Consider the following 27,523-nt stretch of genomic DNA (forward strand, 5'->3'; position numbering starts at 1 on the left):
GAGTTAGACTATTAATCCCAATTACAGAAGCATTTTAACAATTTTTTAGTATATGGCTGTAAGGAAATTTCTATTATTTTTTAATAATAACTTTTTATTTTCAAAATATATGCAAAGAGAGTTTTTAACATTCACCCTTGCAAAACCATGTGTTTCCATTTATTTTTTCTTCTTCCCTTCTACTCTCTCTCCAGATAGCAACTAATCCAATATATGTTAAACATGTGCAGGTCTTCTATACATAGAAGACCTTCCACATTGTCATTGTCATGCTGTACAAGAAAAATCAGATCACAAAAGAAAAAAAATGAGAAAGAAAACAAGAGGCAAACAAACAACAATAAAAAGGTAAAAATACTGTGTTGTGATCCATATTCAGTCTCTATACTCCTCTTTCTGCATGTAGATGACATTCTCCATCACAAGTCTATTGGAATTGGCCTGAATCATCTCAATGTTGAAAAGGGTTATAACCATCTGAATGGATCATCACATATTCTTCTTGTTGCCATGTACAATGTTCTCTTAGTTCTACTCACTTCACTTAGCATTAGTTAGCATTAGAAGCATAAGTCTCTCCAGGTGTTTCTGAAATCATCCTGCTGATCATTTCTTATAGAACAATAAGATTCCATACTGTTCATATACCATTATTTATTCAGCCATTCTCCAACTAATGGGCACCCACTCAGTTTGCATTTCCTTGTCACTACAAAAAGAGCTGCCACAAACATTTTTGCACATGTGTCTCCTTTTTCCTTTTTAGGATCTCCTTGGGATACAGGCACAGTAGAGACATGCTGAATCAAAGGATATGCACAGTTTGATACCCCTTTGAGTATATGATTCCATATTGCTCTCCAGAATGATTGGATCATTTTATAACTCCACCTACAATGCACCAGTGTCCAAGTTTTCCAATATCCCCTCCAACATTGATTATCTCTTCCTGTCATCTTAGCCAATGTGAGAAGTGTGTAGTAGTACTTCAGAGTTGTCTTAATTTGCATTTCTTTGCTCAATAATGATTTATAACATTTGTTCATATTACTAGAATTTTTTTTAATTTCTTCATCTGAAAATTTTGTGTTCATATCCTATGACCATTTATCAACTGAAGAAGGGCTTGTATTCTTACAAATTTGAGTTAGTTTTCTATATATCTTAGAAATTAAGCCTTTATCAGAATATAGAAATATATTTAACAATTCAGGATAAAATAAGCTTAAATAAGGGGTTTTTAACTTTTCATGGAAACTGAGCATTAATAATCTGGGTAACAGACAAAAATGATTACAATAGAGTCAAATGAAGTCTCAACATATGAAGAATAAGATAATATGGAAATATTAATAGATCCTTCATTAAAGTAGAAGATATAGATATAAGAATTTATGATTTTATTGATTTCTGTAAGGAATTCTCAGATAGAAATATTCTACTATTGTAGCCAGGTATCTTCTTTGTCTTAGAGAATTGCCTAGAGCATGGAGTAATAGGTAATCATAAGTAATCCACATTAAAATTAATTTAAATAAAAATCTCATTTTTTACAAATTTATGTATTCATATTTCTTTTGTTTTAATACAAAGTTTTTTTAAGGAAAATATATTCTAGAAAATAATTGTCTATATTTGAGTAAGCAATAATTGTACTATACATATTTTTTTGTTTTTGTTTTTGTTCTTATGTATACTCTTTTCTTCTCTCTCACAGTCACTGTTCTAGTTCAAGTCCTCATCACCTTTCACTTGGGGGCATTGTTTGTGTGTGTGTGTGTGTGTGTGTGTGTATGTGTGTGTAAAATTGTGGCATTCATATTACAATATCACAAAAGTTTAATATAATTTTTAATTTTTAGATTTCATAACTTTAGAAACACAAATGCTAAAAAAAAGAAAGTTGACATAATTTTGCGATAGTGATATCTTCTTTTTTTTTAATTACCCCTGTAATTTAATCACTCTCCTTGATTTTTGAAATTTAAAAAGTTTTTATCTCCTACTAGACACTTACAGAAAAGATTGCTTTTGTGATTCTATTTTTTTTATTTTATTTAATAGCCTTTTATTTAAAGGTTATATGTATAGGTAACTTTACAGCACTGACAATTGCCAAACCTCTTGTTCCAATTTTTCCCCTCTTACCCCCCACTCTCTCCCCCAGATGGCACGATGACCACTAGATGTTAAATATATTAAAATATAAATTAGATACACAATAAGTATACATGACCAAACCGTTATTTTGCTGTACAAATAGAATCAGACTCTGAAATATTGTACAATTAGCTTGTGAAGGAAATCAAAAATGAAGGTGGGCAAAAATATAGGGATTGGGAATTCAATGTAATGGTTTTTAGTCATCTCCCAGAGTTCTTTCGCTGAGTGTAGCTGGTTCAGTTCATTACTGCTCCATTGGAAATGATTTGGTTGATCTCATTGCTGAGGATGGCCAGGTCCATCAGAACTGGTCATCATCTAGCATTGTTGTTGAAGTATATAATGATTTCTTGGCCCTGCTCGTTTCACTCAGCATCAGTTCGTGTAAATCTCTCCAGGCCTTTCTGAAATCATCCTGTTGGTCATTTCTAACAGAACAATAATATTCCATAATATTCATATACCACAATTTATTCAGCCATTCTCCAACTGATGGGCATCCACTCAGTTTCCAGTTTCTAGCCACTACAAAAAGGGCTGCCACAAACATTCGTGCACATACAGGTCCCTTTCCCTTCTTTATGATCTCTTTAGGATATAAGCCCAGTAGTAACACTCCTGGATCAAAGGGTATGCACAGTTGGATAACTTTTTGAGCATAGTTCCAAATTGCTCTCCAGAATGGTTGGATGTATTCACAGTTCCACCAACAATGTATTAGTGTCCCTATTTTCCCACATCCCCTCCAACATTCCTCATTATTTTTCCCTGTCATTATAGCCAATCTGACAGGTGCGTAGTGGTATCTCAGAGTTGTCTTAATTTGCATTTCTTTAATTAATAATGACTTGGAGCGTCTTTTCATATGGTTGGAAATAGTTTCAATTTCTTCATCTGAGAATTGTCTGTTCATATCCTTTGACTATTTATCAATTGGAGAATGGCCTGATTTTTTTACAAATTAGAGTCAATTCTCTATATATTTTGGAAATGAGGCCTTTATCAGAACCTTTGACTGTAAAAATGTTTTCCCAGTTTATTGCTTCCCTTCTAATCTTGTCTGCATTAGTTTTGTTTGTACAAAAACTTTTCATTTTGATAAAGTCAAAATTTTCTATTTTGTGATCAGTAATAATCTCTAGTTCTTCTTTGGTCATAAATTCCTTCCCCTTCCACAGGTCTGAGAGGTAAACTATCCTGTGTTCCTCTAATTTATTTATAATCTCATTCTTTATGCCTAGGTCATGAACCCATTTTGACCTTATCTTGGTGTACAGTGTTAAGTGTGGATCAATGCCTAGTTTCTGTCATATTAGTTTCCAATTTTCCCAGCAATTTTTGTCTAACAGTAGGTTCTTATCCCCAAAGCTGGGGTCTTTGGGTTTGTCAAACACTAGGTTGCTATAGTTGCTGACTGTTTTGTCCCTTGAACCTAACCTATTCCACTGATCAACTAATCTGTTCCTGTAATTCTATTTTTTAAAAAAGGTTTTGTTATATAGACACCAGTTTAGACATGACCCCACAAGAAAGTCTTCTATAGATAAATCAGGTAACTGAGATAGTTAAGCAAAGTGATAGTCTCTATCAATTCATTAGTTTAATATAAAGTCAAGTAGAAATTTTTACACATGCAAAGCATAATAACAGATGTTTCATCTTGTTAAAAAAGGAAAATTTAAAACCATTTATTTACAAGATTTTAAATTGCTAATATATAATAAATCTAATTAAACTTTTAAATTTATAATAATATTATTATGATTATGATTAATTATTATGAAAATAAAATTTTCAGAATTATAATAAATCTAATTAAACTTTCAAATCATTTCCATAAGTTTTTAGAATTTATATTTCTGAAATTACTGAAACTTAAATTTCCATTAAGATTTTGGGATATGATAAATACTCCTTTACTTCTGAAATTAAATGTACAAAGAATACCTATTTCAATCCCCTTTTAAATAATTATTTCTGATCATTGTCTTTGATCCTAACTTTGAATAAGACTAGCTTAGGCACCAAAAAATCCAACTCATTATTTTTTTTTACTTATTTCTTACTTTTCTTCCCTAAACCAAAACATTTTACTTTTTCATGGTGTAAAATGTACTAGGTATGTGTAATACACATTCTCTGGTCTCAACCCATTCCTCTGACTTCCATCAATATATTTAAAAGAGTTTTTTTTTTCCTATTCTCTGCCATTGGATAAGGCTCCCAGACCTCCAATGATTTTGTTCCCCCCTTAACAGAGGAAATACAGCAAAGCAGAGACAAACATTTCCCCCCAACACTTTGGGAGGCAATCTCAGTCTCTGAGAAGGGAGGAACATTAAATTCATAGATCAACTCAGCTCCTATGCAACATTAGTCTCATTGAATAATGTCCAAAGTCCCTCTTGACATATATTCAATGATCCTGCCTTCTCAATGCTTCCCTGTTGAGCTTCTAGCAACATCCAGGTTGTAACTATGGTTATAAGCGTCCTATAACTTGAGCTTCTAAATGGGAAACTCTACTCCCTGCACTTAGAACTAAAAGAAAGACAACATAGATCTAGTCTTGCACATAGACTTTGAATCTTTTTCTTCTTTATATTAGAACAAATATTAATAAAAGTTTTATATATATATATATATATATATATATATATATATATATATATATATTTCAGCTATCTATCTAATCTGAGAACTTGAGAACTTTGTGGTGAGATATGTTTCATTAAAATTGTCTTTCTTGACTTCTAGAGGCAGAGCCGAATTGACAGAGTGAAACCAAGAAGCTACTTGAATTTTCTCAGTTTCCCTTGAAAATCACATAAAATCAAACCTCTAAACAGAGCCTACAAAGAGACAAAATTGAACTATTTTCCAGCCCAAGAAAGACTGGAAGAACTTCAAAAAAGTTAAGTCTCTGGGGAGAAAAGAATGCTCAACCCAGCTCAGATGGTATAGGGGAAAGCTGCTAAGAAAATTTTAATAATGGATTAGCAACCAAGACCCTCATTCCTGACTCAGTAGAAGAAGCAAGGCAGACTAGTGGGCACTCTCCATGCCCAGCACAGAAGGAACAATCATCATTCCAGGAAAACAGACACCAAGAGGCAGAACTACTTGGGCTAGTCCCTGCTATAAGCAAGACACCAAACACAACTTGGCCTTGTGTTCAAAGTTGCACAAGAAACTTAGGACAGAATCCCCTTTACCATAGGAGGAGAGCTTAACCTTAAAATAAGAAAGAAAGAAAGAAAGAAAGAAAGAAAGAAAGAAAGAAAGAAAGAAAGAAAGAAGAAAGAAAGAAGAAAGAAAGAAAGAAGAAGAAGAAAGAGGGAAAGAGAAAGAAACACAGAAAGAGACAGAGACAGAGGGAGACACATAAAGAGACAGAGAAAATGGGGAAGAAAGAGACACAGAGACAGAGACAGAGAGAATGACAAAGAGACACAGAGAGAAAGAGGAAGGGAGGGAGGGAGAGAGGGAGGGAGGGAAAGAAAAAGGGAGAAAAGGAAGGAAGGAAGGAGGGAAGGAAGGGGGGGAGAGAGGGAGGAAGGGAGGAAGGGAGGAATCAAGGAAGTGAGGAAGAAAGAACTTTAACCAAAGAAAGTTACTGTAGTGACAAAGAAGATCAAACCACCAATTCAGAAGAGGACAAAATGTCTACATGTGAAACCTCATAAGGTGATTTTCTCAAGCCCAAAGAGCTTTCTTGGAAGTGCTTATATAGAACTTTGAAAATCAAATAAGAGAGTCAGAAAAAAATCAGAAACAAAAGTTATGCAAGAGAGAGTCAACTTGGAAAAGAATAGATAAAAGTTGACTGAAGAAAACAATTCCTTTAAAAAATTATAATTGGCCAAATGCAGAAAATAAATAATTGTACCAAATAAATAAGTTTCTTAAAAAACAAAATTGACCAAATGTAAAATAAATAAAAGAAAAGAAGAAATAAATTCCTTAAAATACACAATTAGCCAAATACAAATGAAAATAATAATAATAATCCACTGAAGAAAATAACCCTTTGAAAAGTAGAATTAATCAAGTGAAAAAAAGATGTACAAAAGCTAAGTGAAGAACATTATACATTAAAAACTAAAACTAGGCAAATAGAATCTAATGAAAACATTAATGAAAATTAATGAAATCAATGAAAAACATTAATGAAAACAAAAGCTAAGAGACATCAAGAATCAGTCAAACTAAAAAAAGGATGGAAAAAAGTAAAAAAAATAAAATAAAATATTTAACTGGAAAAACAGCCAACCTAGAAAATAGATCCAGGAGAGAAAAATTTAAAATTATTGATCTATGTGAAGGCCACTATCAAAATAAAAAAAAAGAGCCCTGAAGCTCTTCTTCAAAAAAAAATCATCAAGGAAAACTATATATATATATATATATATATATATATATATATATATATATAAGAACCAGACGGCAAAATAATTTCATTGAAAGAATCCATCAATCACCTCTAGAAAGAGATCCCTCAAGGGAAACCCCAAGAAACATTGTTGCAAAACTCCAGAAGTATAATCACAAGGGAAAAAAAAAAACCCTCAGACTGCCAGAAATAAACAATTCAAGTACTGAGGAGTCATAATCAGCATTACCCAGGGTTTGGCAGCTCCTACAATAAAGGATCAGAGAGTCTGGCTTATCATATTCTAGAATCAACCAATTATCTAAGAATGAACTCCCCCATGAGACTGAGCATCATTTTTCAGATGAGGAGATGTATTTTCAAAGAAGTAAGGGGTTTTCAATCATTTTTATTGAAAAGACCAGAACTAGCCAGAAAATTTGATCTACAAACAGAAGACTCAGGAAAAGTATAAAAAAGATAACCAGGAAAGAAAATAAACATTATTTAAACATATTATTTACATGCCTAAATTGGGAAAAAATTAATATTTCTTAAGAACTATCTTTTATTAGGGCAGTTAGACAAGGCATACATGGGCAGAGGGTATGATTATACATTGACTGCTATGATGATATTAAAGAAAAAAGACATTAAGGAGTGGGGAAAGGATTATATTCAAGGAAGAGGAAAGGGAAGGTAAACTGGCATAAATTAGATGAAGAGGCAGAAAAGACATTACATTAGAAGGAAAGAAGGCAAGGGGATGAACATTGTCTAAAGCTTAATCTCATCAGTTTTGGTTTAAAGAGGAAATAACTCAGTTGCTGCATAAAAATTTATCAGGTAAGATAGCAAAGTGGAGGAGAAAGAGGTAAGGGAAGGGAGGGGTTGGATAGAAGGGAGGGCAGAAACAAAAGGAGAAACGGGTAAGAGAAGAGAGAAAAGGTCATAGAAAAGAGAGGAGATTGAGATTTTGAGGTGTATTAGTGAAGAGGGTTGTGGTCCCTTTAAGAAACTGATTTGTGATCCTTTCAGATTGATTTGTAATTGTGATCAGCCCCTCTTGGCTGATGCATTAAGCCTGCACCTTTGATTCACAAATCCTGGTCAAAAGCATCCCTTTGAGTTCCAATAGAAGATCCGGGCTTGTCCCAGCCCCAATAGGATCTGAGCCAACTTGGGCTCTCACAACCCCCGTCAGATCTGAGGCAACTTGGGACTCCACCCATGGTCCCCCTTTATCTAAATCTCTCATTATAAAAAGAGCCAAACTAAAATCCTCTCTTTGCAGAGGTTCCAAACATGCCAGCCCTATGCTTGGCACACCATGGGTCTCTGCCCACTGGAATACTGTTTCCAGTGCCATCTTCTCTTTACCCTCCCCTATTTCCTTAACTAGATTTTTACCTTACTTCCAAACCCCATAATAAATTTCTTTTATCAGTCTAGGTTTTCAGATCTGTAAATTCCTTTACAGATAACACTTGCACCACTAGAAGGGAGTTCCCCCAAAACTCCCTATCCTTGTGCCGAATCCCAAGGGATGCAGGAGAGCCAAACCTACCCTATACCCTGAACCTGCCACTAGATCTTATTTAACTCCCTGACCACCAGAAATCCTAATTTAATTTGGGTATCCCAAATCTAAATCTCATTATTATGGATAATAACAATAACAATAATGATGATAATTATATTATTTGTAATTACTCAGATACTTTCAGATGAATATAAATTGCTCTCAATAAAATATCAATATCATATAATGTTCCTTAATAATAATGATTATAATGGTTGTAATGGTAATGAGGAAGATATGGATATTATGTCAATGAATTTTTTTTCTTTTTGGGAGTAGAAAGTGAATAGAACATGTTTTTGTTTTCCTTTTCCCCCTAACACATATGAGCAATTGAGTAAGTGATATAGCAGAATAAAAATAATAATTGTAATATATAATAAAAGATCAGCCAAAAAAAAAGACTTTTGGTACATTAGGCAACTCTTTTAATAAAGTATGCATGGGAAAAGATAGGGAAACAATATTCAGGATGAAAATGTATAAAGGAAAGAGTTGCATTGGTAGAAGAATGGAGCCATGAATCTTTCTAAGTATCAAATTAAGTATAGGTTATGGTAGTATATCATGGCTCCCTTTAAAGAAACTCTTGATGATAGTTGTTATAGTAATATAAAGAGTAAATAGGAAAATTAAAAAAAAAAAAACTTCTATGTTTTAGTCACTTTTACATAAAGAAAATGGCAAGTTGGTATTGATGTGTGTATGAGTATATTTTTTCAATACCTAATTTAAATTTTCATGATTATAATTCTATAAAAACAATAAGTTGCTGTTAATGTTTCATTATTAGATGTGAAAATGAGACACAGATAACAATCAATGGCAACATAAAACATATTTACAAAGGTGAATGGTGTTAAAAGCATATTCTTTAGAGAATATAAAACAAATGTGGATTTTAACATTAACCAGAGAAAAAAGAAAAAGTTAGCAAAAATAAAAACAATCAGCTTTGTGAGTTTTACAGACTGAAAACAAATAATGGAAAACTGGCATATAAGATATAACTTCTTCTAAGTCTTTTTTTATTAAAAATTATAAGTTCATTATAAATAATGCCTCATCTCTTTTCCATACAGGGATAACTCTGAATGATTTGGTGAAATTATTTCCATTTCATTTTATTTTTTGAAAAAAATGCATATATTTTTCTCTCCATTCAACTTCACCTTCCTTCACTTTTGAAAAGAAAGAAAAATGAAATCCTTATAATAACTATATACAATCTCTCAGAATTTCTTAAGTAACTCAGTGGGTAAAAATATTGTAATTATTAGCCATATCGATATTAAAAACTTTCTTTTTTTTTATTTTTTTAAAGAAAGCAACACCACCACAGTAAAAGAACAGATCAGGAAGACAATGATCAAATGATTCTATCAATCACATCACTTTGAAAATACCAAAAGCCTACCAGCTATTGAATTGAACTGTATAAAAAAAAAAAAAGAAAGAAAGTAAGAGACAAAAATTCTAAAGAATTGAAGGAGTTACTGAAATTTAGTACATAGGATAGTAATAGTCAAACCTGTAGTATAGAAAGTTTGCTTTGGCAACTGAGTGTCAGTCAATCAGTTATCATTTATTCAAAGCCTTCTATGTGCCAGGCAGTCTTCTAAGGCAATCTTGGAGTTCACAGTGTAATGGGGGAGATTGTATTGAAACAACCATATGTCTACTTTCTACTTACTATTCTATCTATCTATCTATCTATCTATCTATTATCCATCTACCAATTTACCTATCAGACAGACAGATACATATAGCCAGAGGATAAATGGGAGATGATAAATAGGCAGGAGTCAAAAGATGTAAGAGATATGAGAAAATGCTTCCTGTACAGGGTAGCATTTTAGCTATGATGTCAAGAGAACTACATGGAATAGCTAAAAATGGGAAAAAATTCAAGGCATGAGAGATAGTCAGTGCAAGTGCCTGAGTTAGTATACCCAATGAATTGTTCAAGCAAGGAACCTTATATCCCTGAATCATAGAGGACACTGAGGGGAATAATGTATAAAACTGAAAAAGGAAGAACTGGTCAAGTTTTCCATGGCTTTTCATAATAGAGAAATTAATATTTAATCACAGAGATGATAAGGAGCTATTAGGGTTTGAGTATGAGAAAGACATGAAGTAGACAACATAAATATCAGGGTCTTATAATAAACTTGCATGAAAGATAATTTGGACCTGAACTAGGAAGTAACTGGGTGAATGGAGAGGAGGGGGAAGGGATGGCATGCATATTAAAAATATATATTGCATGAGAAATGCTATAAAAGTACTTTTGAAAATAGACTGGATATGAAACTGAATGAGAATTAAAAAGTTAAAGATGACATTGGGTTTATGAGCTCGAATAAACTATTGGAGAATAATGGAACCCTTTACAGTAATAAAAAAAAAAAATCAAAAGAAGGGAGGATTTAAAAGGATTAAGAAGAATGTGTTCTAGTTTAAATGTGTTGAGTTTGAGATAATAGGGAGGTATATAATTAAAGATACCCAAAAAGCAGTTGTTGATATAAGACTCAGGAGAGATATTGTGGCTGGATATATAGAATTGGTAACCAAATGCATAGATTTTTTTTTTAATTCATAGCAACTGGTGAGATACATTTCTCAAGTAAAATGATCCAGAGAAAGCTCCACAACTAACAATGATTAATGGGCTTGAGGGGACTAAGGAATAGAAATACAGGTAAAAGGAGAATTGGTGGGAGGGAAGAATAAAAAGAGAGATGGATGGAGACACAGAGGCAGAGAAAGAATTCTACACAAGGGAGTGATCAGTAACACCAAATGTTGCAGTGATGGAGAATGATGATTTAATGGCTGAGCAAAAATCATAGAAGATAATTCCAATTAAATGATGAGATCAGAAGCCAAATTTGAGAAAACAAAGATGAAAAGGAGAGGGGAGTGACTGAAGGCAACAAATGTAGATGGCTCTTTCAAAGAATTCAACCTTGAAATATAGGACAGCTTGTGGTAAACTTAGAATAAGCATTTTCCTAAAACAGGAAAAACAAGAGCTTTTACCTCAAAAGACTTAAGGAAGATATTTTAGATTTCTTTCTCTCTCTCTACTCCATGAAATAACTTCCAATATATCAGTCATTCAGACTTCCCTTTTCCTTCCAAGGAATTTTTCCTTGGAATTTTTTTCCCCAGGGAAACTAATTATCTCACTCCTTTACAAAAAAAACTTTCACTTTCTCTTCCATCCTACTTCCATAAGCAGTGTCACCACTCTAATATCTCACGCAGAAAAATTAATAATTCTCCTGCAATGCTTTACAGTGAAAAAAGCACCAAAACCCTGGCTTCCACTCCTCCCTGCATGAGCTACTCAAGGTCATTCTGGTATCAAAGAGTTTTAACCTAGGTCCTTGGATTCTAGAGATATTAATAGTTTTTTTTTACATAATAACTTTTTATTTTTCCAAATACATGCCAAGATAGCTTTCAAAATCCATCTTTGCAAAACCTAATGTTCCAAATATTTCTCTTTTCTTCCCCTCTTCTAGTTAAGCTAATATAGGTTAAACATGTTCAATACTTCAGCATATTTCTATATTTGTCATGTTGCACAAGAAAAATTAGATGAAAATGGAAAAAAAAAGAAAAAACACAAAAAAGGGAAAAAAAAGAAGCAGCAAACAAGCAGCAGCTTCAACAACAAAAATATTATTTTTATCCAAATTAGTCTCCATAGTTCCCTATCTTCACATACATGGCTTTTTCCATCATAAGTCTATTAGAAGTACATTGAATCATCTTATTGTTGAAAAGAGCCAAGTCCATCATAGTTGATCATCACATACATGTTGTTGTGGTGTATGTTATTTTTTTTTTACTCATTCACTTAGCATCAGTTCATGTAAGACTTTACATGTAAGTCAGCCATGTAAGTTCATGTAAAGCTTTTCTGAAATCAATTTCATTTCTTATAAAACAACACTATTCTATTCATTCATATGTTATCACTCATTCAGTCATTTTCCAACTCATGGGCTTCCACTCAATTTCCAGTCCTTTGCCACTACAAAGAGTTGTTACAAGCATTTTTGCATGTGAAGGTCCTTTTCCATTTTTCACAGACTTTGCATTTTGTCCTATCCCACACCACCTCCACAATTGGGCCCTTTATATATCTGAGTGTTCAACTTGCCCAATATCTCTTTTTATCTCTGCATTAAGTAAAACAGACCTTTTGCATTGTAGATGACTGATAAAGTGACCTACCAGGAGAATCATTACATTACTGATTAGCTTCATTTCATTTCCTGAAATTAATTTCAGTGCATTTTACTTTGTATTTGACTAGCTTTTCATAGTTAGTTATGACATAATGCAGGTGCTCTGCTACCCAAACTCCCTTAATATATAATTTTAAAAGTACTCTAGTTATTTCAAAAATAAATTCAATAATTGTCAATGGAACCTTGATATTGATAATTCATAGAGTTTTTCCTGAATAAAAAGTAATACCAAGGCAATAAACTGACATAGCTTCCCTGCCATGGTAGCATGAAATTATTTCCCAGTACCTATCATCATTTTTTCCCAATGATGAATATAAACAGTATCATTCTAGGCAACATTCTTATTTACTGATCTTGTCACCAAATATTAGTGGCTTTGCTGCAGTGTCACATAACCCTCCCCCCAAAAAAAAAAAATAAATCACTATTCACACTTTATTTTGATTGCATTCCTCTGACACTGAATTTACCAGTGTGTCACTATTAATAAAATGTACATTTTGAATAAAATATAACCTCCATACAAGCATCTCCACTTTACATTCAATGGTGCCGGATGGATCATAAATTACAAGAAAGAAAACTTACTAGAACTGCTGCTATCAAACAAAATCTTTAATTAGTTTATATGTCTGAGTGGAACACATGCTTTCTGCTGCAAAGAATAAATTGCTCACTCAATAATGGCAGAAATTAAAAGCTAAAAAATACCATTTCATTAAAGAGAGAGGGAAAGAAAGAGAGAGAGAAGAGAGGAGAAAGGAGAGAAAGAGAGAGAGAGAGAGCGCCAAAGAGAATCTTCTGGGTTTTATAGCCAAATATCTTTATTTTGTCAAACAAACTAAAATAAAACAAACAGAATGAGGATCAGGAATGAAAAGAAAATAAAAATAGACAAAAGAATAGACAGAGCAGATGATTTCCATTTCCTAAGAAAGCTTAGTGCTAAAAATCAAGGGGCAAAATGCATTAAAAAATTCATCAGGAAATTAATTTAGAATCTTAATTTGAATTCAAAATTTTATGGTGAGAGGATAAAAATTTTGAGCAACATTGCCTCATACAACAGTGCATGGAAAATTAAATTTACATGAAACTTGGTGAAAATTATCTCTAATCTAGACCATCTCAAGCTCATTCAAGAACAAAACCGCAGGGGCAGCTAGATGGTGCAGTGGATAGAGTGCTGGCCCTGAAGTCAGGAAGGCCTGAGTTCAAATTCATCCTCAGACACTTAATACTTTCTAGTTGTGTTACCTCGGGCAAGTCACTTGACCCCAATTTCCTCAAGGGGGAAAAACAAGAATGAAACTGCAAAGAGAACAATAAACAGGTAGATAAAATAAATGGTGTTTACATGTTTTATTCAATTAAAAGCGACAAAATTCACCACATTTGTCTTCTAATATTAAATGTTTAAATATGCTGCTTAAAGAAATATATAAATGGTGATGATCTAGCAATCACATACCTAAATCTGTATTATAAAGCAGTGGTCATCAAAACTAAGAAACATAGCAGCTGATCAGTGAAATACATTAGGTACCTAGACACTTTATTCAGTGACTATAGTAACCTGCTGTTTGATAAACCAAAAGACTGTAGCTTCTGAGATAAAAACTCAACATTTGACCCCACAAAACATTGGAAAATAGTATGTCAGAAATTAGATATAGACCAATATCTCACACCCTACATGAAAATAAAGTCAAATTGGATACATGTTATATGATCAACAAATTAGGAGAGCAAGAGATAATTTATCTGTCACATCTTTGGAAAAGGGAGATATTAATGACCAAAGAAGAATTAAAGAACATTATAAAATACAAAATTGATAATTTTGATTACATTAAACTCAAAACTTTTTGTACAAAGGAAACCAATGTATCCAAGATAAGAAGGGAAGAAGAAAGCTGAGAAACAATTTTACAATCAATATTTCTAATAAAGGCCTCATTCTAAAATATATAGAAAACTGAGTCAAATTTATGAGAATACAATTCATCCTGCAATTAATAAATGGTTAAAGGATATGAACAGACAAAGCTATCTGTGCATAACCTTTGATCCAGCATTGTTACTACTACATTTGTATCCCAAAGAGATTATAAAAGAGGGGGAAAACCTGCTTGTGCAAACTATATATATATACATATATCAGCTGTTTTTATGGTGGCAAATAATTTGAAAATGAATGAGTGCCCATCCATTGAGGAATGGTATGTGAAATATTTCTGGTATTATGGTATGTGAAAGTAATGAATTATTATTGTTTATAAGAAATGATGAACAAGCTGATTTCAGAAAAGCCTAGAAAGACTTACATGAATTGATGCTGAATAAAGCAATCAACAAGGAAAACACTGTATGTAGCAATTGCAAGATTGTGTGATAATTATGATAGTGTTTGTTCTTCTCAGCAATTCAGTGATATAAGTCAATTCCATTAACTTTGGAAAATGTCATCTGCATCCAGGGAGAGAATTATGGTGTTTGGATGCAGATAAAAGCAGACTGTTTCCGCCTTTTTTCTTCTTTTTTTCCCCTTTAGTGTGGTTTTTCACTTTTGTTCTGATTTTTTTTCCCAACATGACTCAGAGGGAAATATGTAAAACATAAATATGCATGTATAACTTAAAATAAAATTTCATAGTTTTAATTAACTTCAAACTTGGAGTCATCAAATGAAAGTTCTTGCAAATCCTGGAATTGCTGTGAGAAGGGGCTTACCAGAAAATGCTAGTTAAATGATATCTTAAAAGTAACTCACTCTTATTTTGATATGTTACCTATGTAAAGCTTTTAAAAAAGTAAATTAGAGAAGCAAGATTATGTAGTTTCATAATTTAAGACTCATTCATAGAAGTATCAATTTGTCAAGCACATAACATAGATAGAACTAATAAATACTTCTTTATAGAAACTATATTATTTATCAAATCAATAGAATTCTGGACCTGGAAACAGAAAGACCCATCTTCCCAAGTTCAAATCTAATTTCAGATTTAATTTAACAATCTCTGGGAAACTCACTTAACCCTATCTGTCTCAGTTTCTTCATCTGTAAATGAGCTGGAGAATGAAATGGTGAACCACTCTAGCATCTTTGCCAAAAACAAAATAAAACAAAACAAAACAAACAAAAACAGCAAAATCACGAAAAGTTGAATATGACTGAAAAGACTCATCAACAATAAGAATAATTTCTCAGTTAAACTAAAAAATGCAATTTTTGCCAGTTCCAATTTAAAGGTATGATTGCATTATGTGATCACATTTGCTTGCTAACCAGTTAACTTGAAGTCTCTGTTTCATTTCCTGTTAAAAGAAACAAATTAGACTGACATTCTCCACTAAGAGACAATTCTGTCCTTGTTTCTTCTCATAAAAGTAGGAATAGTTTGATCTCTTTCTAGCTAACAACTATCAAAGCAGTTATAATCCTAATCAGAGACTGGGGCACTGTTGATTTTCTGGCCAAGATTATTTGTTGAGGCTCATAAAGCAATTAACTTTACCTAATTGTCAGACTGGCATGATTGTTTCCATCTGAAGGCCAGCCCGCCTTTCTTCAGCTGTAGTCAATTGTTACATTCTCCAGTCACTCAGATGTCTTTTCCTGAATCACAATAGAGAGCGTTCCCTCTCATCCTTTGTGGTCACTAACCTAAGGGGGCCAGTCTGACCTACTTTATTAACAACTTTGCACATAATTGTTAATAAACTGTTATCTTGCTCAAAGAAAACATGCCTCAGTCCCTCTGTTATTGACATTTTACATATCACGATATACAGATTTGAGAATTCATAAACATTTATGCCAGAATAAGCATGCACTTGTAGAGCTTTACACCCTAAAGACAATAATAAAAATTTATGAAAAAGAAACAGAACATTTCCAAGAACAAGTTATCAAAGCACTATGAAATATACAACCCTTTCCCCAATTCTCCCCCAAAACAACCCTATGCATTAAGTTTCTATATCCAGAAAAACAAACAAACAAAAAAGCTTTACTGCTCTTGTTTAATTGTCAAATATCGGCTTGAGGAATCATAGAAATTGAAAAACGGAGATTTGTCAAAGAGAAAATCATTTAATATATAAAATGTGATTTCTCAAGTGTCAGAAGTGCTACTGTCCAACTTCTTTAACAGTCTTGATTTTAATGCAGAAATAGACTGAAGAATACATAAAAGACTATTCATTTTTAAATGGCATTAGGGAATGAAACATTTTAAAAAGAAATGAAAGTCATGACACAATAATCAAGGTCTATAGTAATCTAGTATTTGATAAACTCCCAAACTCCAGCTTCTGGGATAAGAACTCACAATTTGACAAAAATTGATGGGAAAAATGGAAAAAAAAATATGTCAGAAACCTGACATAGACCTACATCTCATACCCCATACCCAAATAAGGTAAAAAAAGTACATGATTTGGGCATAAATGGTGATACTATAAGCAAACAAAAAGAACAAGGGATGATAAATCACCTATACTATCTTTGAAGAAGGGAATAATTTATAACCAAAAAAACAACTATATAATTTTATCAAGGCAAAATAAATAACTTTAATTACATTAAAATAAAAAGTTTTTATACAAACAAAACCAATAGAAATAAGGTGAAAAGGGAGGTAGAGATAGGAAAAAAATCTTTATAGCCAGTGTTTATGACAATGGTCTCATTTCTAAAATATAGAGAGAATTATGTCAAATTTATAAAAAAAAATGCATGTCATTCCCCAATTGACAAATGGTCAAAGGATATAAACAAACAATTTTCATCTGCCAAAATTAAAGTCATTTATGGTCATATGAAAAATGCTCTATATCACTATTGATTAGAGGAAGACAAATTAAAAATGACTGTGAGGTACCACTTTACACCTCTCAAATTAGCTAAAATGACAGGAAAAGATAATGACAAATATTGGAGGTGAAACTCGGACACTAGTGAATTGTTGGTGGAGTTGTGAAATGATGCGACCATTTTGGAGAGCAATGTGGAACTATGCCCAAAGGACTATAAAACTGTACATACCCTTTGAACAGTATGCACAACTGTTAGACTTGTTGTCTAACAACAGTTCCATTACTGGGTCTGTATCCCAAGAAAATCATAAAGGAGGGAAAAAGACCCACATGAGCAACAATGTTTGTAGCACCTATTTTTGTGGTAGCAAAGAACTGGAAAATGAGCAGATGCCCGTCAATTGGTAATGGCTGAAAAAGCTGTGGTATATGAAGGTAATGGAATGTTATTGTTGTATAAAAATGATGAACAGCCTGATTTCAGAAAGACCTGGAAAGATTTATATGAACTAAAGATGAGTGAAACAAGCAGAATCAGTAATACATTATACACACTAACAGCAAGAAAGCAACTATGAAAGACTTGATTTTTCTCAGTGGTTCAGTGATCCCAAGCAAACCCAATAGACTTTGGTTAGAAAATGCAATCTGCAACCATGGAGATTTAATTTAAATCAACACATGATATGTTCACTTCTTTTTCCTCTTCTATGGCTTTTCCCTTTTGTTCTGATTTTTCTTTTCCAACATGATTCATTAAGCAAAGTGTCTCCAAAATAAATAAATAAATGTTAAAAAGAAAAAGAAAAGAAAAGAAATCTGAAAAAAAAAATCTAGGGAAAATACTATACTCAAGTTCTTTATATTATTTAATGTGGCAACCCATGATAATGAATTTTCTTAAAATCATATTGCATACATCCACACATGTTTATTTTTAGACTTGCATAAATTTTCTTACCATTCTGAAATCTAGAATTTGAAATAGTCTTAAATATGAGGATGATAAATATCAAGTAATTTATACCATTCCAGATAATTGAGTTAAAAAAAATCTAAAGTTGGAATTTATAATTTGGGGTCCATATTGTGGGGACACAATGATAGATTTTGTAGGTACATGATTTTGAATGTGAAAATTATAACTTTATTTAATTTTAAGTGATTCCCATTGTGATTCTAAATACTTTATTTTCTACATTTAAAATAATTATTCTAAAGAATGAATAGGTTTCACTAAACTGACAGAGGATTCAATGACATTAAAATAGTTAAAAACCCTTGTTTAGAGAATGTAAAGTCATTTTGTTCTTATCTACTTTTCTTGTAGAATGCAAGCTGAGTTCAGGGATTTTGTTACATTCACAGTGCCACTGTATTTCCATGTCTGAAATATTTATTGAATTCATCAATCATTTGAATTGTGAAAAAATGAAAAGAATTCAGAGTTGATAGTGGAAAAAGTAGGACTAATATAAGAAGACTGAAGAATGAAAAGAATGAAAGCTAGATTAGGAAAATCGAAATTTATAAGGCATAATGAAAAATCAATGTTCTAATTTTCTTGCAGAATTAATATTCTAGGATCTTTGGTAGAGAGTAAGGGATTTTGCAGAGAAATGGGCATTAGAGAAGGGCAGAAAGTGAAAGTGAAATTTTAAGGCATGGAGTTGGGAGGTGATAGTACGAAGAAAATAAACAAAAATGATCAATCTGAATTTGTTTATATATGCATAGTATTGGAATAAAAATAATAAGGCTAAGAATATACTGAATATCTGAATACACATAATAGACATATAAGAGTAGAATTAATAGCTGAATAGAATTAATAGATGAAATGATTAAAATATAGAATTTGTCAAAGGTATATTAAGGTTTTCACAAGGTAAAATGAATTAAAGATCCAATGATTGTTATCAAAGATCTATTTCTATATGCTTAATCAATAATGTCCCTAAACATTATGAGTTAATTGCTTGAAAATCAAATAAGGTATTCAATTTTCCCCTGGAGAGCTGAAGTTCATCAAAGAAAGTCACGTGTTTTGTTTTGTCAATCAGGGTTGTACATGAGATATATGGTCAGAATCTGTCCTACTGGATTAGTTTCAGTTGGATAATAATTTGTAAAATGTGTACTATATGCTGAGTTCTATGTAATAGAACCATACAGAATGTGTGTGTTTGTGTGTGTGTGTGTGTGTGTGTCTGTGTGTTAATCAAATTTCTCCTATAAAGGAGCTTTTCATCTATTGGTAGATCAAAGATACAATTAAATATGTTAAATATGGTAAAATTTGAAAGACAAAAGAAAAAGAAATTGGGGAAAAATTCTACAATTTGAGAGAGAGAAAAACAGAGGGGGGGGGGAGTTCAGTATATAAGTCTATCTAGTTGCCATCATATGTGAAGAAAGAGCTTGTAAAAATTCCATGCTGCTTCTTTGGATAAGTATAGGTAATCAAGCAAGAAAATGACAATGAGGTTATGAGTAATTAAAGTAATAAGACACCAGGGCAAGTCACAAACAATGTAAAAATCCAAAGAAAACAACTTGAGTTGTGGAGGGATGGCACATGAGGGTCCAATATATGCAAAGACAATTTAGGTTAAAAATCATTGATTCCAACTTGTCATTAAAAACAAATGAAATCAAGAAAGATGCTCATACAGTTCATTATATCTCTCTTCACTATAGTACAAATCTCCTAATAGTATGTTTGATACCTATGTTTTTATTACATTCCTCTAATATATTATAAGCCCTAAGAAGGCAAGAACTCTGTCTTTTTTTTTAATCTCTCCTTGCAACTAGCACAGACCAGTGCACACAATATGTACTTGATCTGTTTGTTGAATGAATGGATATTCTTTGAGTCATGATTGTTGTAGTTAAAATATAAATAGATCATTTTTCAGCCATATTAATAAGCATGTCAATGAAATTTCAATATGAACATTTATGATAATTAATCTTGTTAGAAAAGAAATGATATATTAATTCAATATCCAAAACTACTTACTCCCACATAGAAAGTGAGCTGTGCTGTGATGCATTGATTTCACACATTAAAAATACTGAATATACACACAAATAATTTAAGAGGAAGTCATCATAGATTTATCTCTATTGTATTTTTAATTCCTGGTTTAATTTTTTTTTAATTAGAAAGAATTTGTGTACAGGCACACAGTGTGTTTAATAGCACCAAAAAAACTCTATATAAAAAAAAAAATGAATTGCTACTTTCTCCTAGTTGTCATTGGTATTCTTCAAACATAAACAGAAGCTATCATCTAATCTACCTAGGACCGTACTTTGTAGAGCCTGAAAAAATTGTCATTGGTAAAATCTAAGGTAGTTCAATGATATGGAAATACCTTTTGCCTTTCCCAAATATATGGTAATAGTCAGTCAAGCACCACTTCATAGCTTAAAATAGGTCCAAACACAGCAATACAAAACCTAACTTCTCTGGCAAAAATTACTAAAATTAAATCTAAAAGAAGAAAATTTTCAGGAATATTTATAAATGCTTATTGAAATCCCCAATTTTTAGCTTTGTTGCCATGTAGATAAGCACTGACACTTTTCTAGAAATCCCTCACCCCAGTCTCAGTTGCCGTGCACACAGTGTCACAATGGATGTATATTACTGAGTAAAGAAAGCAGGAAAAAAGAACCAAAAGCAACCATAAACTGAATCTTGTATAGCACTTACGGAATGCTCTGTAGAATTCTTCAAGGGTTAGATGCTTGTCCGAGTTAAAGTCATCATATTTCAGTAGATCAAACAGTGAACAGTCAGACAGATCTTTGCCAAGTTCATCCTGTTTTATTACCTGACAAGAAAATTATAACCATGAAATTACATTGGGGTCTTTAGAGTTTTCCAGTATAATTAATTGTTTCTAATAATCATTTAATAGATCATTTGAAGGCTGCTATGAGGCAATGAACTGAAACTATGTAAAATCAATGATTTCTAAGTACTTTATAATTATTTATTACAGTTCAAAAGTTAATACCTGTAGGACCATGACATTGAGTATACATAAAAGTTCATGAAATAAGAGCTATATAATATTTCAGCACTGAAAACATACTCTAGACTCCCACTTCTTAAAATGTAGTTCAATGGGGTCTCATAATTGATTATTGGTGCTGTGAAATTATGATTTATTATCAGTAAGTGCTTGATTTGTATACTATATGTACCTGAGATCATATAAAAATTTCTTGCATGAAAAGAAGTCATGAGTGGAAATAGTTTAAGAAATCCTGCTGTAGACTAGCACCAAAATAGTCTTACTATTAATGAAGACAAGACCATTTAGAGATAATGCTTTGGACTGTATTCTCCCTGGCTTAAGACAGAAATAACATCAAAAATTCACAAATTTAGAGGTAGGGTAGGAAAAGGGAAAAGAAAAATAGGGAGAGAGAGGGAGAAAAAAGGGGAGAGGGAAGGAGGAAAAGGGAAGGGAGGGAGGGAGGGAGGGAAGCAAAGAGGGAGGAAAGAAAGAAGGTTCTCTACCTCCAAATGCACCATTCTTTATATTCCACCATATTGAATCTATTCTTTATAAACTACACTATCATTTTTTGATGAATTAGCCCTTTTCTAATCCTCTCTCTATTGCCCAAAGATATATTGAGGAAAGGTAACATATAATTGGCAACATGTTAGAGAATTTGGGAATGATCATTAACTATTTGTGTCAGGGACTGGCACCATCAATATGATTACTGACAATGCTGCTACATATAGCTATTGATATAGATGGACTGAGAGACCATTGTGACCCCTTTCTTTATTGTATAATCAATTTTCATGAAAGATTGTAGATTAAACAGATGGGATTTGCAACTATAACCTTTTGGACTCATTTTCATATATGTGTGTGTGTGTGTGTATGTGTATGAATGTATATTGTGTACATATGTACACAAATGTATTCATGCATAGATACAGAAGCAAAAAAGACTAAATTACCTAATAAGGGACATATAATACATTTTCTAAAATTTGTGAAAGAATTTTAGTTTGTTCCTAATTCAAAGATTGGCCTCCTATCCACTAAAGCAATTGTTTCTTCTCTACTACATATACCACTTTTAATGTAATTTAATTTATAACCATATCCTCAGCTATCTGATCTAAAAATAGCCATGAGAAAAATGTAATTATTTATTTTTTTCTTTCCTCATAAACTATTTTCCTAATTTACACAATGCGTTAGCAATTATCATTATTATATACTATAGAAATTCTGACCTTCTGTATAAGATTGAAATTCAATTGGTTAATTTAATAATCTCTTTTCTTAAGAGACAATGGGGTGGGGAAGGAGCTAAGATAGTGGAGAGAAGACAAGTTTTTGGCTGAACTCTTTCTGGGCTTCCCCCAGATCAATACCATATCAAGCCTCTGAACTGGTTTTGGAGTGACAAAACCCATAGATATTTGGAATGTAACAAATTTTCAGCAGAAGTAGGGGGAAGAGGAGGCAGCCCAGTGCACCAGCACAGCACAGGGAAACCCAGGGCATCCCAGGGTGGAGAGGCCTCCACAGCTGTGGTAATCTACCAGGAGGCTTTTAGCCAAAATACAGCAGCATTGGCTATTCTGTAATGATTCAGAAACCAATGAATTAGCAGGTTAGGTATAACACCTCCAAGGCAATTACAAAAGGCAAATAATGAGCCCCTGAATGCCAGAATAATGTGGAACTTAGCCACATCCACCCAGCACAGAAAGGAAGCCTGATACACCCCCATGACAGTGTGAATCCTCTCTTACTTAGAGGAAGCTTGGAACAATATCCTCTTTTCCCTAAGAGCAGATTTCAAACATTTAAAATGAGAAAAAAATCAAAAAGAGCTCTAACCATACATAGCTTTTATGAAGACAGAAGAAAAGACTTCAAACACTGAGGACACTAAAGGCAAAGGCAAAATATCTTCAGTTGAAGCCTCGAAGAGTAATATAATTTGGTCTCCACTGACAAGGCTCTCTTGGAAGAATTCAAAAAGGATCTTAAAAGAGAGTTAAAGAAAACTGAAGAAAGGAAGTGAGAACTTTGAAAAAGGAAACACAGAAAATATCTGAAGAAAATCACTCCTTAAAAATTAGATTTGGTGAAATGGAAAAAGAAAACCACTCTTTGAAAAACAGAATTGGTGAAATAGAAATAGAGAACAACTCTCCAAAAATAGATTTGGTAAAATGGAAAAAAAATTCCAATGAACAAAACAATTCATTTAAAAATTCAACTAGCCAAATGCAAAAGGAGGTTTTAAAAAAAAAAACTAAAAGAAGAAAACAATTCACTAAAAATTAGAATTGAACAAATGGAAGTGAATGACTCAATGACATATCAATATCAGTCAAACAAAACAAACAAACAAAAAAAGAAAAAAATGGTAAAAAAAATTAAAATACCTCATTGGAAAAGCAACTGATCTGCATAATAGATCCAAGAGAAACAATCTAAGAATTACTGAACTACCTGAAAACCATGATGAAAAAAATAGCCTAGACAACCTCTTTCAAGAAATAATCTAGGAAACCTGCCCTAATGTTATAGAACCAGAGGGTAAAGTAGCCATTTAAAGAATCCACCAATCACTTCCTGAAAGAGACCCCATTGTAAAAACTTCAATGAATATTGTAACAACATTCAGAATTATTAGATCAAGGAGAAAATGCTGCAATCAGCCAAAAAGAAACAATGTAAATATCAAGAAGCCACAATCAACATTACTCAGAATCCACTTTACAGAGATCAAAGGGCCTGTAATATGATATTCTAAAGGACAAAGGAGCTTGAACTTTTTCTCCTTCCTTTCTCTCAACCTTCTCCCTTAAATGGCAAGTAATCCAATGCATGTTAAATATGTGCAATTCTTCTGTACATATTTCCACAATTATCATGGTGCACAGGAAAAATAAAATCAAAAAGGAAAATAAAATGAGAAAGCAAACAAAAAACAAGCAACAGCACCAACAAAGTGAATGTACTATGCTGTGATCTACACTCAGTCCTCAGTCCTCTCTCCAGGTGTAGATGGCTCTATCCGTCACAAGTCTATTGGAATTGGCCTTAATCATCTTGTTGTTGAAAAGAGCCATGTCCATCAGAATTGATTTTCATATAATTTTCTTGTTGCTGTGCATAATGTTCTCTTGGTTCTACTTACTATCAGTTCATATAAGTCTTTTCAGGCCTTTCTGAAATCATCCTGCTGATCATTTCTTATAGAGCAATAATATTCCATTCCAATTCATATACCATAACTTATGAGGGATGTAAATATTTTACCCTTCAAACAAACATAATTGTTTTGTTCCTTTTTTATCTTTTTATGCCTCTCTTAAATTCTGTATTTGAAGATCATTTTTTTTTGTGCATCTCTGCTCTTTTCATCACAAATAAATGAACATCTCCTATTTCATTGAATCTCCATCTTTTATTTCTCTGAAAGATAATGCTTAGGGTTAAGGAAAGTTCCTTTATTGCAGAGGTTATCTCTGTAGCAATCTTATGGGGCCTCCATGTACTTTTCTTCTTCTATGGAAATAAGAGGAAATTATGAGCCTCTCATGATGTAAGAACATAAAGTGAAATGTGACAGGGCTTGTGAGATGTTCTATGAAAATCTGTAGTTTCTTTAAATCCTTTATCTACTTTTAAAATTTATATTGACTGAACTGTAGCATAAATTAAATAGCAATATAGAAAGATGATGAGTTTTTTTTTTTTAATTTTATTTTTGGTTTTAGAGTCAGCATCACAAAGTGTATAGAAACAATTAGGCACAGTGTTATGCCAAGTTTCAGATTCCTGAGAATCAATTGGAAAATAATCAGTGTGAGCATTTATACCTGGGGAATTGGCAAATGAAGAACGGCTTTATTTATTGTTTTGTTGATTACCTATACTTAAGAAAATGATAGAGAAAATCCCAATAATACAAATTAAATAAGTATATTATGTATATATATTTTGGGTACTGAGCTGGTTAATAAGAATAACAACCAACATTTATATACTGTCTATTATGTGCCTAGTGCTATATTAAGATCTTCACCAATATTGTCTTACTTTACCCTCATACTGACCCTTCAATAATTACATAAGTATTGTATCTTTGTTCTACAATTACGGAAACTAGGGTAAATTGAAGTTATATGAATTGCCCAAACTCATATAGATAGTCAATGTATCTCTCCAGATTTGGAAACAAATGTTTCTAACTCCAGACCAAGTACTCTGTCCACTATGCCATTTAGCTACCTCACAACCAAGTATTTGTTAAACATTTCCCAGCACACCCCTGGTTCAGCTCCTTTGATATATAAAAGTTGGGAATTCATATGAAAGTCATTTAATGTCTCAGTACTCCCAAACTACACTCTAAGATAAAGAAAAAGTCTTTGTCTATAATTGCACTAACATATGAAACTTCCATACTTCGAATTCACAAAATTGATGAAATCTCATTTCCAAAATACTTCCTAATCTATCCCACCAAAAAAGGTACACCTTCATCAAAATTCAGATTCTTACCTTCATCCAAGAAAAAGGGAAATAGTATTTTGTTTTATCATTTTCTAAATTCCTTACTCTGATTATGTATGTTCAGGTTAAGATGATATTGGCATGCAATAGAAGTCCTTTGGAGAAGACAGATGGAAGAATGAGTGTCCTTTGAAAATTTTACATATATTATTGCCATGGTTCTTCTTGAGCACAGTGTTGGTCATGTAGTAGAACAATCAATACTTAATATGTTGCTTATGTGAACTATTAAAATCAATGTCATCCAGGAGATATTTGAATGTTTTTACAATGTTGAGATTTGTCCATTAGTTGACTAGATGGGACTTATTGGAATTAAGCTTCCATAATTTTAAATGAAAACTTTAGCCCTGAATGGTACACTTTAATAACTTTGATCCTCCATGTTAGTAATATAAAAAGTGGAAGGGAGATAGAATTATGAATCCAATAATTACTTTTAATATCATCATTGTTATCACCATTCTTGTTCATTTGAATCTTCAATTCAGAAGAATTGTGATTCTTCATGACTCCATGAATGATACTCCTCATGGGAATTTCTTGGCAAAGGTACTGGAGAGATTTGCCTGTATTAACATTATATGCTAAGTTTTTTTTCACTCATTATACTGTTTTTTTTTTGGTTGAAATAAAACACATTTCAACTGAGAGATATATTTGAAAATTACTTCAAGTAAATGAGGGGTTTTCTCTCAAAGAAGAGTTTCCACAATATTTAAAATAATAACCATTATCAAGTCCAAGTAAATAATACAATATGAGTCATTTTGTATCTGAGATGCACAGATGCATATTTTATTTTTACAATATCCTTACAATGCAAATAAGCCAAATTCATAAGACTAGATTTCACCTATATCCTTTTCCCCAAAAGACTTAATATAACAGAATATCAATACTGAGAAAATAGTTCTAGCAACATGGGTAGTACCCAAATGCTTCTTTTTCTCACTCTGGCAGCTGCTAAGATCATTGTCATTGACTTTCCCCCAGATACAGTTTCCTAGGTGTACAATTATATTCATGAAACCTATAAGGAATGACCTAAAATCTGCTCCAGCTGGACTTGCTTTGACTAGGTAAACATTAAGCCAGGTTGATCTGTCCTGGACTTCTGAATTCCCCAAACCATCTAAAAATTGTAATTATCATGGAAAAAACAAAAGAATGCCTTTTTCCTTGGGCCCGTTTTCTTTCCTTTCCTTTCCTTTCTTTTGGCATATATATATATATATATATATATATATATATATATAGGCATTTACATTTTTCTGAATTTATTGCTTTTTTTTTCTTTATGAAACAAAATGTGTTTATTCTTTCTTCCTCTATTTCCCTTCTCACAAATGAATAAAACAAAACAGATTCCCTGGACCTCCCATCCCCAACAAATATTAAGTCTAACAAAATATATTTCCTCACCAGCCATAATCAAAAATACACCTGTCATTCTGAATTTTGAATATATGATTGCTCACTTTTATTTATTTATTTTTACTAATACAGTATATTCAACTAACTCAACAGAATATAAGCTAACACTTATATGGCATTTTAAGATTTCCAAAGTTCTTTGCATATATTTTATTTGAACCTCGCAATATTCTTAAAAGCAAGATTCTACAGATATTATCAACCTCATTTTTATTGATGATGAAACTGAGCCTAAGAAATATTGACTTATTCAAAGTCATATAACAGTTTATATTTTAAGCTT

General features: G+C 32.3%; 1 protein-coding gene across 5 annotated transcripts in view; it reads right to left on the bottom strand.

Moving 5' to 3' along the window:
- The window catches only part of FSTL5 (follistatin like 5), a 933,164-nt gene that overhangs the window by 417,184 nt on the left and 488,457 nt on the right, over window positions 1–27,523 (bottom strand). For all 5 annotated transcript variants that reach the window (XM_031942878.1, XM_031942877.1, XM_031942880.1 and 2 more), the window contains one exon: window positions 20,940–21,060. In XM_031942878.1, the coding sequence (XP_031798738.1) occupies window positions 20,940–21,060 (121 nt within the window). The remainder of the gene's footprint in view (window positions 1–20,939; window positions 21,061–27,523) is intronic.

This window comes from Sarcophilus harrisii, chromosome 6, assembly GCF_902635505.1.
Source record: "Sarcophilus harrisii chromosome 6, mSarHar1.11, whole genome shotgun sequence".
Taxonomy (NCBI): Eukaryota; Metazoa; Chordata; class Mammalia; order Dasyuromorphia; family Dasyuridae; genus Sarcophilus; species Sarcophilus harrisii.